The sequence below is a fragment of the Hipposideros armiger genome, unplaced genomic scaffold (genome assembly GCF_001890085.2).
Source record: "Hipposideros armiger isolate ML-2016 unplaced genomic scaffold, ASM189008v1 scaffold_117, whole genome shotgun sequence".
NCBI classification, from domain to species: domain Eukaryota; kingdom Metazoa; phylum Chordata; class Mammalia; order Chiroptera; family Hipposideridae; genus Hipposideros; species Hipposideros armiger.
This window is the reverse complement of record NW_017731467.1, coordinates 3,030,869-3,044,442: the sequence shown is the minus strand read 5'-3', so window position 1 is coordinate 3,044,442 and position 13,574 is coordinate 3,030,869. Positions and strand designations below refer to the sequence as shown.

At 39.4% G+C, this 13,574-nt stretch overlaps 1 protein-coding gene across 3 annotated transcripts in view; it reads left to right on the top strand.

Moving 5' to 3' along the window:
- CDH6 (cadherin 6) overlaps positions 1–7,840 on the top strand; it is a 120,676-nt gene extending 112,836 nt beyond the window's left edge. For all 3 annotated transcript variants that reach the window (XM_019647893.1, XM_019647894.1, XM_019647895.1), the window contains exons 10-12: positions 407–524; positions 657–908; positions 5,695–7,840. In XM_019647893.1, coding sequence (XP_019503438.1) covers positions 407–524; positions 657–908; positions 5,695–6,185 — 861 coding nt within the window. In that variant the 3' untranslated portion in view covers positions 6,186–7,840. The remainder of the gene's footprint in view (positions 1–406; positions 525–656; positions 909–5,694) is intronic.
- Positions 7,841–13,574: the final 5,734 nt, after the last annotated feature.

Genomic DNA, 13,574 nt, shown 5'->3' with positions numbered 1-13,574 from the left:
CTATTTAAGTTGCAATGTTGTCACAGATCACTGTGATATTGTGTAGCTTTGTATCACTCTTGGGCAGTGTTTCTCAACCTGGGTGATTTTGTCTCCCAGGGGATATTTGGCAGTGTCCGGGGACAATTATTTTTATTGTCACAAGGAAGAGGGTGCTACTGGTATCTAGTGGGAGGAAGCCAGGCTTTCTGCTAAACATCCTACAGTGCACAGGAGGGCCTCACAACAAACACTTACCCCTATGTCCAACCATCAGTGCTTTGCAGAGAGTGGATTCATGGTAAACTAAGAGGCTATGATTTTTACATTAAAATTAGAAGTCACTGAGTCCAACCATTTACTGCAAAGCTGTAAGAAGCACTTAAGTTAGCCAAACTTTGTGACAGCTTTATGGTTTGGGTTTCAGTTGATTCAGACCCTCCGAGCAGTTGACAAGGACGATCCTTACAGCGGGCACCAGTTCTCATTCTCTTTGGCCCCGGAAGCAGCCAGTGGCTCCAACTTTACCATTCAAGACAACAAAGGTAAATGAGCCCAAGTTCCTTTCTTTATCTATATAGTTATAGCTGTATCGATACGTATCTATTCCCCTCACAATTGATCCAATACACGCCGCCGTATCCCCATACATTCACCACTTTGCTTTCCGGTTCCAGACAACACGGCAGGAATCTTAACTCGGAAAAATGGCTACAGTAGACACGAGATGAGCACCTATCTCCTCCCCGTGGTCATTTCAGACAACGACTACCCAGTCCAAAGCAGCACGGGGACAGTGACTGTCCGGGTCTGTGCATGTGACCACCACGGGAACATGCAGTCCTGCCACGCCGAGGCCCTCGTCCACCCCACGGGACTGAGCACTGGGGCTCTGATCGCCATTCTTCTGTGCATCGTGACCTTACTAGGTAAACTGCTGCTCCCTGCATCCTATCTCCTCATGCTGAGGGGCACACACTGGTACTGTGACACTCTAGACTTATCTGCCTCCCCCATTAAGGCATACAGCTCAATCTAGGTGAGTAGAGTTATACGCGGAGAATCTGTGTTGTTTGGCGGTGAACTAGCTTTTGCTCGAACATGGTTTTGGAGATGTGAAACTTGCCCATGTCGTTACCCACCCTAGGAACCACTGCACCAAAAGAATTCTTGCCTATCAGACTGGGAATGAATCTCAGGGGGATTTGAGGGCAACATCAATATGCTCTTTCATTTCATTTGTTGGTTAATATTTCACCTGACAAATACTGTTAAATTTTAAAGAGAGAGTCTTTGGGCATGGAGTATATGATGAAGGCCCTTTCTATGAAGTTCAAGTTTAAAAATCAATGAGAAAGTAGAAAGAGGGATGTGATGACTTTTTCTCTCTCACACAGGAAAATAAAAAGCAATGACATTTTCTCTAACTCAGCCAAGTTATTTTGATCTACCAATTTAAATAGTTACCTTCTTAGCATTGCTCTATTGCTTGCCATACATAATGTCTATTATTTCTCAGATTCTCAGTAATAAAGAACTTCAGTGACCAAGGAAATAAATCTAAAAGAAATGAATGTAATAAAAGCAAAAATCAAGGCCTAACAATGATTCAAATAAAATTTTTACCCCCAACCAGCTAATTAAACATAAAATTGAGCTCAAAATGCTCAACAGACTCCTGACTGTTGTGAACTAAAGAAATCAAATGTTAGCTAACGCAGCCCTTCCCAAAATAAAAGTAAGATTTGGAGAGCTTGCCCACACCATGGAAAAAGAAAAGTAAAAAGTAAGAGCTAATCTGGAATATATGGGGTGGGGTGCTTTTTGAAAAATGACAATACAATGACTTTGAGAAGAGTAAACGAAGACCTACATTTCTCCAAGAACAGACTGCCTAAGGGTCCCTGCTCAAGAGCCTCACATTCCAGGTCAACGTTACTCATTATAAGAGAAGCCTTGAAACTCAACTACAGAACTGGGATTCTCTTTGTCAACTAATCTTTGGGGAAAGTATTTTAAGATATGAGGATACATAAACACCAACAGTAGGCAAAGACAATTCAGTGTTTCCAATGGTGAGTCTGTAAATATTGTTTTGGAAGAGAAGAATATGAATACATTTTCATTTTAAAAAGGTTACTTTTAGAAGGTGGGTTGGCAGGCCTGCACTTGGGTAGAATTCCATGGGCTCTTTCATGGTCTGTAGAAGGAGAGCCGACTCTCATCTCACAGAGGTGATTCTTCCTTTCCCTCATCATCTACCTATTTTCTCCTTCCCTTTTTCTTCCTTCTAACCAGCTCCCTTTATCCTCCCTTTTCATCTCCTTCCTTCAGTGAATTTGCTATCCCCTCATTTCTCCTAATTTGCCTCAGTGCCTCCCACGTCCTGTCTCCTCTCTTCAGAATTCCGTACCTAATAAAAAAGGAGAAAAATGGGACTTACCCTTTAACTAGGCTCACATCATGGGAAGACACTGGGCAAGGTGCTTTACAAATGTTCTCTTACAAATGTTTTCCTCACGAAGTCCTCAGCACCATCTGGTATGTATTTATCCACATCATACATATGAAAACTGAGGCTCCAAGATGTGTAGTCATGAACGCGGCTAACAGGTGCCAGAGCTGAGTTCCAAACTCAGGTCCTCTCCCCCCAGCCTTGGTGCTTCCACACTGTGCTCTACGTATTTTGTGAGCTTAAGGAAGGGAAACTTCTAGGCTGAAAGAGAGCCCAAACTGAAAGTGAGACAACTGGAGAAAATGGAAGCAAACCTGAGAGTCTGTAAGAGAAGGAAAGCCAGATTTATGTAGGAGGAAATCTGCAGTCAAGAAAATGGATCATGGGCATCTGTTGTTTTATTTACAGAAATAAAACAACAGTAAAACAGCTACTACATCTCGTGTGTCTGTGGTGCTTTAGAGTTTGCAAAACATTCACATATATTAACTCATTCTTGACAACAACACTGGGCATCACATGATTCTCTTTTCAGAGAAGGGCACAGTCTTACTTAGAAAGCTCAAATTCTTTAAGTAAACCTCGGTCTGCTGATCTCAAATGCCTGCTACTTTCTAGTTTTATGATGGGATTTTGAGCACAAATTTGCCCTCTGAAATCATCTTACTGCTGTCCTCTGGCCTCAAGGGAGTAGGAAAGGGGAAGGGGGCTCAGTTACTGGGAAGGGCACCTCCTCAGCGCGTAACCTTCTCAGAACCTTTCTGTTCCATGTGCTTAGATCTCACGTTTTCCATTTATAGGAGTTAGCTTTGAAAACTCTCCCTTCTAGGCAATTATATTCTCAAGAAATTCTGTTCAGATGTGTATTTGGACTAATGAAAAGATATAGGCAGTGGTAGCTGTAGGATAATCAGGCAGTGAATAAGTGCCTTTGAATGACTGAATGCGCCTTCTCTCTCCTAGACAACTGAACTTTCTGGTGCACGTAGGACTAAAATAAAAGATACACGTAACTTAAGCAGGAAGAATTGGGAAATGATAAATGCCTGCTATCTTGTCTTAAATAATGGAATGAACCCGTCCGTGTACATCAGAGTTTAATTTTTTGAGAGTGAGTTAGCTTAATTGTGTTCTCCGTTCCCAGAGGTTGTCCTTACAATCCCGTTTTGCAAATCCACGTCACTAGTCACACTGCAAAGCAGTATAAAAGGTATATTGTGAGCATCCCTCTGCCCAAAGCCCTGCAATTTTCCAACCACCCGGACCCCAGAGTCAGCGAAGGCATGCAGAAGCACCCACAACCTCACCCGAGGCGCCCCTTCCCTATGTCTCTCCTCTCCCTGCTCCCTCTGGCATAGCCACAGGGTCTCCTGGCTGATCCTCAAACACTCCAGGAGCACCCCCTCTCCAAGGCCTTTCTTCTAGCTATGTCCTCTCCACCAGGGAACTCTTTGGTTGACTCCTCATGTCTTTGCTCAAATGTCACTTCCTCAATGATGCAATCTCCCCCCAAAAAACATCTACAGCCCCTCAAACATACAAAGAAGCACTCCCATCCTCATTACTCTGCTCTACTTATCACCTTCCATTAATTTTCTTATTTATTATGCTCCATCCAGCACCGTCACCACCACCACTCCTGCCCACCTTATTAGGATGGAGGTCTTGATCAATTTTTTTTCCTTGATAGTGCCAAGAACTGCACCTGGCACAGAGTAGGCACTACATAAATACTTATTGAGTGAATGAATAAATACCCTGAAAGGTGCAACAAATGGGGCATCAGACTACTCTCTGGTAGCAAAAGAGAATGTATACAATTACACAACCACACATTTGAAAATGGCAAATTGTATTTCCTTCAGAAACAGTCTATAATCCAAACATGCATCAAAACATGGTAATTAAGTGTATGCGCTTTTTAGTCTGGCTGCCCTGGGTTTCAATTGCTTGTACATGTGACATCGCTAACCCCTCTATGTAATATGGGGTTATACTGATGGTACCAATTTTGTGGGGCTATTATGATAATTAAATGAGATCAGTATGTAAACCACTTGGCCCATTTTTTGACACGTAGAACCCTATCAAAAGACAATCAATTCTTAATACTATTAACATCTGAAGTGTGAAGATAATGACCTACGAGTGTGCACGTATCCATTATTGTATAGGTAGATATACATATCCACCAAAAGCCATTATTCTGTCATTCTTAATGCAATCATTCAATTTTCATGGCCATGTTATGGATGAGAGAATCAAGAGATGTCACTGGTACTTCCTCTCATTAACTCCCCTGGACAAACCCAGTTTACCAATGCATTGTCTGCCCTAGACAGCCATTTCCCCTCTAAGCTGTTGCTGTGTTTTTACATACGTCCATTTGTAGATGCGTCTCTCTACAGGTAACCAGCTGTGTTCTATGTCGCCAGCTAGGAAGCAACATCAGAAGCTATTTAAATACAACCCATGCTCTAATTTGAGTTAGGAGAAGAAATCTAAAGAATAAGCATCCGGGCAACACACTTACAGGACATGACTCGTTGAAAGATTATGTTTTAAGTTCCCACTTAAATGCATTTATTTTGTTTAGCTCAAACAGAAATAATCTGGCTTGTGTATTAGTCACCTGACCTCTTCAAAGGGACAAAATGGCTTTCTGGATTATCTCTGGGTCTCCCCGGGTATTATTTGTAATATTTCCTCCTATGTGGGAAAGGTATGCAAATACATTTCTACTTTGGGTTTTAAAATAATTTTACACTTTTCTTGGGAAAACAAAAAAGAAGGCATAGTGCAAAAGTTATTTTAGATGTGGAGTTATGCAAGCCGTTCAACACATTTGGAAGGTGCCAGCCTTGTGCTTTTAAGCTATTTCAGAGCATTTTGGGTGTTCAGCATAATTTGCACTCTTATTGCAGTACACTCACTGAGCTTTTTTTTTATTAGTATTTTATCTTTTTCCTTACCTTGAAACTAGTTTGTCATTTCAAAGCAAAAAGGAACCACTGACAAAAATATGACAATGTTTTATTCTCTACTTAAATTGTAACCTTCATTTCCAATATTTATTCCATTTCTTTGGGTCCTGGTTTGATCATGCATGAAGGCAAGTGCATCCTTACAGAAAAGTTGAGTCTGCACTTTCCTAGAAAACTTTTAAAACTTCCCTCTGGAGCCCAGTGTTCCTTCCTGGTGTTAATTACGTGGCAAATTAACTTTCCCTTCCCTTTCTGTTTTTTGTTTTCTGCTTCCAGTGACAGTGGTGCTGTTTGCAGCTCTGAGGCGGCAGCGGAAAAAAGAACCTTTGATCATTTCCAAAGAGGACATCAGAGACAACATTGTCAGCTACAACGACGAAGGTGGCGGAGAGGAGGACACCCAGGCCTTTGATATCGGCACCCTGAGGAATCCCGAAGCCATAGAGGACAGCAAATTACGCAGGGACATTGTGCCTGAAGCGCTTTTTCTACCCCGACGGACTCCAGCAGCTCGCGATAACACCGACGTCCGCGATTTCATCAACCAAAGGCTAAAGGAAAATGACACGGACCCCACGGCTCCGCCTTACGACTCCTTGGCCACCTACGCCTACGAGGGCACTGGCTCCGTGGCCGATTCCCTGAGCTCGCTGGAGTCGGTGACCACGGATGGAGACCAAGACTACGATTACCTTAGTGACTGGGGCCCTCGGTTCAAAAAGCTCGCGGATATGTACGGAGGGGTGGACAGTGACAAGGACTCCTAATACGTTGCCTTTTTTCATTTTCCAGTACGACACTGAAATACGTGAAGTGGCTATTTCTTTCTATTTATCCACGGCTCCGTGAAGGGTTCTCGGTTCTGCCCGTTCCAAAAGTCAGTGGCTGCAGTCGTGTGGATCCAATGTCAGAGACTTTTTTCTAAGGACACTTTTATGAGCTTCCTAGGGGCAAATGTTTATTTTTTAGTGCATCCAGTTAACCATGTCAGCCCACCAGGCACCGTGCTGGAGATGAGGACGGAGAGCAGTGACACACTCAGTTCCGCTGGCCTGGCCTGGCCTCCTACATGCCATAGACTCAGGTCAGCTGGCTGTGCTGACTGTACATTTCACACGCTAATGGGATGAGGGGCTGTACTTTAAGTATAAAATACAGTGTTAGTACAAGAAATGAGGGAGGAACAACTGGGAAGTTGTTCTTGGCATATCAGACCACAAGGAGATAACGAACTGCATCTGGGTGTGTATTTCTGTCATAAAGAATTTAAAATGGCATTCGTCCATCCCTTATTCTTCAAGAACTTTTTCTTGCACCAATGAGTACTCAAAACATGAAATCCACCAATATGTTAAGAGTCTCGTCCCTCTTTAAGAATAGAAGCAAGTTAAATGGTAACATTCAAAACCAACAACCAAAAAAATAATAAGACCTCATTCCTTACCACTAACTCATAATTTGCTATATATTAGACATACTAAAGTTTGCCTTAGTACCATACAAAGGGAAAGGGGAAATAGCTAATAATGTTAACAAAGGAAATATTTCGTATATTTCAAAGTTTGGGCCACCGAATGTACCACAGATGACTTGAAATTATTTCAACCAGCAGTAGGTTATTTACAAATAAGTCTAACTGTTTAAAAGTTCTTGAAGGAAATTTTCTGGGATACATTTTTAACTCCTTGTCTGTAGTTGTCGTCAGTATTATTCTAATATATACTTGAAAGTAGCAGTGTGAAGTACAATAATTCATATTCTTCAGATACTTCTTACAAAATTAAGTTTCATTAGTAAAGGTAGATTAAATAATCTTAAATCCCGCTCTTGGAGTTTAATGGGGCGGGGAAAGCCAGCCACACTTGAACCTAATACCCTGTCCTTCACATCCAGAAACACCTATATACTTATATAACGTGATAGATATAGATGAAAGTTAAAGTCATGATGACTTCATATGACATGTTTGGAAGGCGCTTACAAAGGGAAAACTTGGATTCCCTTCAACAAGGGAGCTTCAGATTATAATTAAAATGATAGTTGACTTTCAAAAGCATTAATATTTTTTCATTGTTTTTAACTTTGTTTCCATGGCAACCTTGCCATCCTTGTCTTTGAACTAATGATAAAGTAATGGTCTCAAACTATGACAGAAAAAGTAATGTAAATTCATCCAATCTATTATTTCTCTAATTATGCACTGAGCATTATAAGTTATTATCCAGAGGACCCAACTGAACTGAACTAATCCTTTTGGCAGGTTCAAATCATTTACTTCATACAGCTCTTGTAATGATTTTTATCATTAGAATCTTACATGTGCAGTCATCAAAAATTTCCAAAGTACTGTAATGAAAACATCCTTATTTTGGAAACTAAAAAAAAAAAAAAAAAAAAAAAACAGGCACTGTATATATATATATATATATATATATATATAATATGTACTGAAGAATATGCTGACTTCAATTATTAGTCTTAGGGATTTATTTTCAATTAATGTTAATTTTCTACAAGTAATCTTAGTGTCATTTCCATTTAGGGATAATGTCCTATCAGCACGTATTTTCTATTTGGAAACACACTTGTTTAGTTAAGTTTTAAATTAGGAAGTAAAGACAGCACCTTTAAAATAAGAGAAATGTAGTGTTTGGGTTACTCATTTAGAGTGAAAAATTTTTTCAACCATATATTTCCTTGTGTTTCCTGAATGGTTTCCTATTTTGTAAAGGACTTCCTTGTATACTACCAAGTATTTCATGCTTGGGTTATTTTCTGCTTTCAGGGTTTTCTTTTGCTAGTTCTACACACACACACACACACACACACACACACACACACACACACACACACAGAGGAATGCAAACAAAATACTACAGGAGGACTTCACTGTAATGAATCGATACATATCACAGTCACAGGTAAGTATTCAAAAAGGATAGTTTAGTGAAGTTCATTAAGAACTAGTTATTTATAGCAATAGAACAGCACCTTAATCACACGGCTTACTGCAAAATTAAAGCGTTCTCTATCCTTATGTTTCACGTCATGCAACCAATTGAATGAAGAAAGATAGTCCTATAAAAAGAGAGTTATCATTAGAAGTCTTCCTTTTTAATGTTTGGCGTTAATTGGAATATCTGAGGGTGGACACTGGCAACTTCCAATATTTAAGGATAAGGTTTATTCTCTCCTCATGAGTGAAAGTCTGTAGTTCTGTAGTGGAATATTTGAAATGTAATTGGTAGGGTATTTTATCCTGAAGATTATACAGTACACCAAGAACAGGTTAATATGACTAAGAACTGAAATAACTGTTTAACCTCTTACCACAAAACCTGATAATGAAGTGAATCTCTAAGAAATTGAATAATTTGAGACTGGTGCTGAATAGTTGGCACTAGGGTCCTGTATGTATCAAGGGAGAGTAATATTTTCCTATAATTAAGACTCTCTGACATCATGGAAATGATGAAGGCCACAGTTCCAACATTCTGTCCGGGCCTAACTTCCTTCCTACCGAGATACCAGGTCAAAGAGCAGGGTCAGCGTGAACGATCATGGAGAAAAACAACTGGTTTTCAGTTCACATTTCACATTGTCTCTGTCCTGATATTAGATGTTAGTGATGAGAAAGATGGAAAGTGGAAAGAGGTAAAAATTTTAATATTTGCTTTAATCACTGAAAAACTAAAACTCATTCAATGTAAGCAGATTGCTTTTATGGGTTTTGTTTTCAGGAAGGTTTTTTTCCTCTATTCAAAGGGGAGAATTTTTTCAAAACACAAAAGTGTTCAATGGAATGAGCTAGAATTTTAAAAATATTAAGCCATCATGCATAAATTTAAAGCCCCTTCACTTCACAGCCACTTTCTGCTCAAAGGATTGAATTATGTGTCCCCACATAAAAAAACTAAATCAAATGGGGGAGAAGCAAAGATGGCTCCATAGACCATAAGAGAGGGCACATGGGCACAGAAAATATATGTTTTTTATAGAGCTTCTTAACTTTACGGTTTAGGTGCATAAAGGGAGGTTCAGGTACAAATTGATTCCATGTTCAGATGGAACAAAACATGGCAATTCAATTTTAACTCAGTATAAAAATTTGTGGTTTAGTTTTCATTTTCAGCTCCCAAAAAGTTGTGCAAAAAGTTCTTAAAAGTTGAATCCTTATCTTAGAAGCATCCAAATGTTATGGATCCAAATTTACTTTAGAATGTTTCCATTATTTTTGTTTTCAAGTACATAAATTTTAGATGTCTTAATTTGCTGAACAATGCCGTATACTAAATGCTTTGCCCTGACAATGGGTATTTTATTAGAAATAATTATGTATAAACTATGATTGTGTATTCCTCAATTCTGTATACTTGAGGTCCGTAAAAAGTATGCAGTTGAAAGGAAAGAACGGAGTTGATTCCTGAGAACAAACTAAATATTTAAATCAGGTAAAGGTAGATGTATTTTCCCCAGGAATTGAATCACCAAATAAATTATTGTATCCTAGTCACTAGTTTTGAAGTAGTGTAATTACATTGGAAGAACACTCTAAAAAGTTGCTATCCCCACTATTTTGAAAGGTATCCTCTGAAAAGGATCATTTTAGTGTAATTTTGTTTTTTACATTTTTATCTAGGTGAAATCTTTTTTTTGAATTGTGACAGGGGATTAAAAATCTAAGCAGTCTACTGTGTTTACATTAAAACTACAACTCAGCCTTCTTGATCAGGTTATAAGAGTGGAAAGATTTAGTCTTAGCGTATGGACCTTCAGAAAGATGAATTATTTCTTAAGGTCTGACAAGCAGCTTTCTTGTCCAGAGAATACAGAATTCCAGTATGGTCCCCTTAAAAGTTCAGTGCTATTATGGTTGCAGCATTTTTAATCTCCCTTTGGCATCTTTATGGAATAATTTTCTAAAGGGATAATTCTCTACTAAAATATATTAGGCGCCAACCATATTTAACGTGGAGAGCAATACCCTCTTAGTAAAGAAATACATTGACTCACACACTTGTTAAAAGTTAATAAAGAAATAGCTCATTTTTAAAGCCACAAGTTTATGGTCTCTGCATCATCAATTTAATTTAAGCATTGCTGAGACAATCTTTAATCTACTCCCCATTTTGTAATACCTTATTTATGATGCATTTTCATTTTTTAATTTGGGGGGAACATTAGCCCGACAGTGCCAGCAGATGAAAGTGCCGAAAGGAGGTCAGATGGAAACAGAGCCTATTACCCACTGTATTTCAGACAGGACCGAGGCACTTAGCTGAAGAGACACTGGGTTATTAGATTAATTTCAAAAGAGCTCTTACAAGTTACTTAATTCTATTTTTTTTCTTTAAACCCATGGACCACAAACTCAAATTTCTCTTCAAATGGGGTTAATTTGACAAATGAGGCATGGGCCCAGCGCTGTGGAAAAAGCATTCCACTATAATGAGATCTTGGTCTTTCTTGCGAGACTATGCTATTTATGTAAATATGTCTAGAGGCACCTTCTATAAGCTTTTAGTTTTCTATGATCTATTAGTTTAGTGTTTATTAAGGAATCAAATGTATAGCATTACTAGGCATTCAGAGGGAATGCTGTGGCAAACATAAAACTGATCTGCTCAGAAGAGACATAGGAGGAACGCTTCAAAATCACTGTACTGTTTCGTTCGTGATTATTTTCATTGCTTTGAGAGTAAACCACATCAGAACAGGCCTTATCATAAATGCTACATGCGTCCTCAGTAGTACCGAGCTAAGGCAATTTGGCATTCTCCTACTGTGATTTGTGATTTTTAAACCCAGAAAATAAAAGCTTTTGGGTATCGATTGTTTTTAATTAAAAATACTCCCAAATATAAATTGAAGCTGATGCCACCCTTGGAGATTTACTGGCTGGCGTGCTCAGTCCATATCATTTTTCTCAGTATTGCTTGTGTCTTTGGCAATGAGAGAACACCTGATGGAAACCGTCACTGCTCAGCTTTCATCAACATGTCTAGTTAGGGAGATTTTCATAACTTCACAGTTTACATGAAAACGTTTTCTGTATTAGAAGAAAGGGGTTGAGACAATTACTTTTTAGCTCAGTGTGGCCGGGCCTTTTGTTGTAGTCCTATGGCAAATACGCGCTCCTCGAAATGGCTTCTTTGATTTCCCTTTGTTTTTCTTAGACGTATAAATTTGAAAAGAATGCAATTTAAAAAGTGATTTCTCACAAAGAGTAAATATGCCTTTTGCAAATCAATTTTTGTAACAAGTTATTTATATGATATTACTTAATAAACTGGTTTTTTTCTAACTTGTTTTTTTTTTCAATTCTCTCCAACTATTGTTTGTAACCAGCATTTAACAAATGTCCATGCTAATGCACACTTTTTCTTTCTGAATCTTCTGTTTAACCTCTCAGAGAGCTAACTAAAGCCAGCTTGTTATACAATAATTAGCTTGTAAACCGTAGTTTCTCGCAGCCGGCCATATATGTCATCGGCACTGCCCTGCAGACTTCTCACTGGTGGGACACCAAGAATTCTGCTGTTGTTTATGGAATTACTGTATTAAGAAGAAAGCTGTTTATCCTTGTGGTAATTGCTTTAGATAAAAAAGGACAGTTCTACATTTTTGCTCATCCCAATATCCATCCTTTACTCCGCTCCCATAAAAACAATTGTCTACAGATCTCTGATTTAAAAAAAAAAAAAAGCAAGAACCAGACCAAAGGTAAATAAGAATAAAACCCTTCCAGCATTCTTATACTATGAGTAAATAAAATGTTTTTAGTATATTCAGAGCTACAATATTTTATAGGCTTGTTCTTTTTTAAGCTGCCTCCTATGTCTACAGAGGCTGTTTCATAATTTTTTAACTGGGAGAATTCATAGCTTTGCAAAGGAGATTTTCATTTACTCATTCGTTCATCCGATGTATAGTAGGCGCTCTGCTCAGTGCTGTGGAATATTTGACCGCCAGCCAGGGAACTGTATTTTCCCTCCTCTCCGGGAGCTCGTGGCAAGGAGGTAGGGCTTCCCTAAGTATATTGTGAGTATTATCAGTACCTAACTATAGCACCCTCCAGAAGGTGGCATGGAGATATCTTCAGGGAGGTGCAGATCAAAGTGTTCACAGGAAGGAGAAACTGTTTCTGCCCAGGCATGGGTGTGTGGGAGGTTTAGGAATTAGTTAAGACTGAGATCAAGGAAGTTAAGAAATCAAAAAGAATAACTGAGGAAAGAGAGAAGAAAGAGGAATGTTGAAACAATGCCATCGATCTCGGCTGAGGTTCCTGAAGGGGACCAGGCCCCAGAACATTAACGCCAGAGCAGCTGAATTTTTATGCTTTGCTATTTTTGCTTTTGTTTTTTCACTATTTGGTTTCAAGTTAACCTGGTTGGAAACAGAAATCCACAGACAGGAATGATGTTATTAGAAATACACTTTCTGAAGGCTATGTACATGGTACAGTAGGATGCATGGTGTGCTGGAGCCAAGTCTCACCCCGCCCCCGGCTCTGCACCACCCCAGGGCAAGCAGAGTCCACAGGATCTAGGAAATTTCCGACCTAATGGTAACATAGGTAGGAAGTGCAGTGTGCTGTCTCAGGGACGCAGTTCAGGACATGGATTCCTACAACCATTTAGAAAGGCTAAGCCCTTTGCCATCACTGTAACAAACCACTCCCCATAATAATTATTAGTATGTATGATAGTAAGTCACTCTAGCTGCTACAAAAACAAAATCCAAAATCTCTATAAAGTTTAAGTCTTACTCTTACGACATTTAGGGTGGTTTAGGGTGGTTGTGGGCCTCTTACCCTCTTGTAGCTATGCCATTTGGAGCACATTGCTCCAAGGTTTAGCATGGCAGGGAGGCAGGCGAGTTAGCTGGATGATCCTATGAGATGTTTCTAAGGGGCGGGGCCTCGATGTGGTTTATACCACTTCTGCTCACATTTCATTGGCCAGAGCTCGGTCATATGGCCCAAACCAACTGGACAGAAGCTGGGAGATGTACACACACAGGCACATGTGTATCTGGTGAGCAGACCTCTATGTATCTGCCCCATAATTTCAGTCTCTGTCAATCTTGCATTATCTTTCCCAATTGCCCCCAATTTCAGTCACCATAATAAGCCATATCCATAACCATGAGGGTGT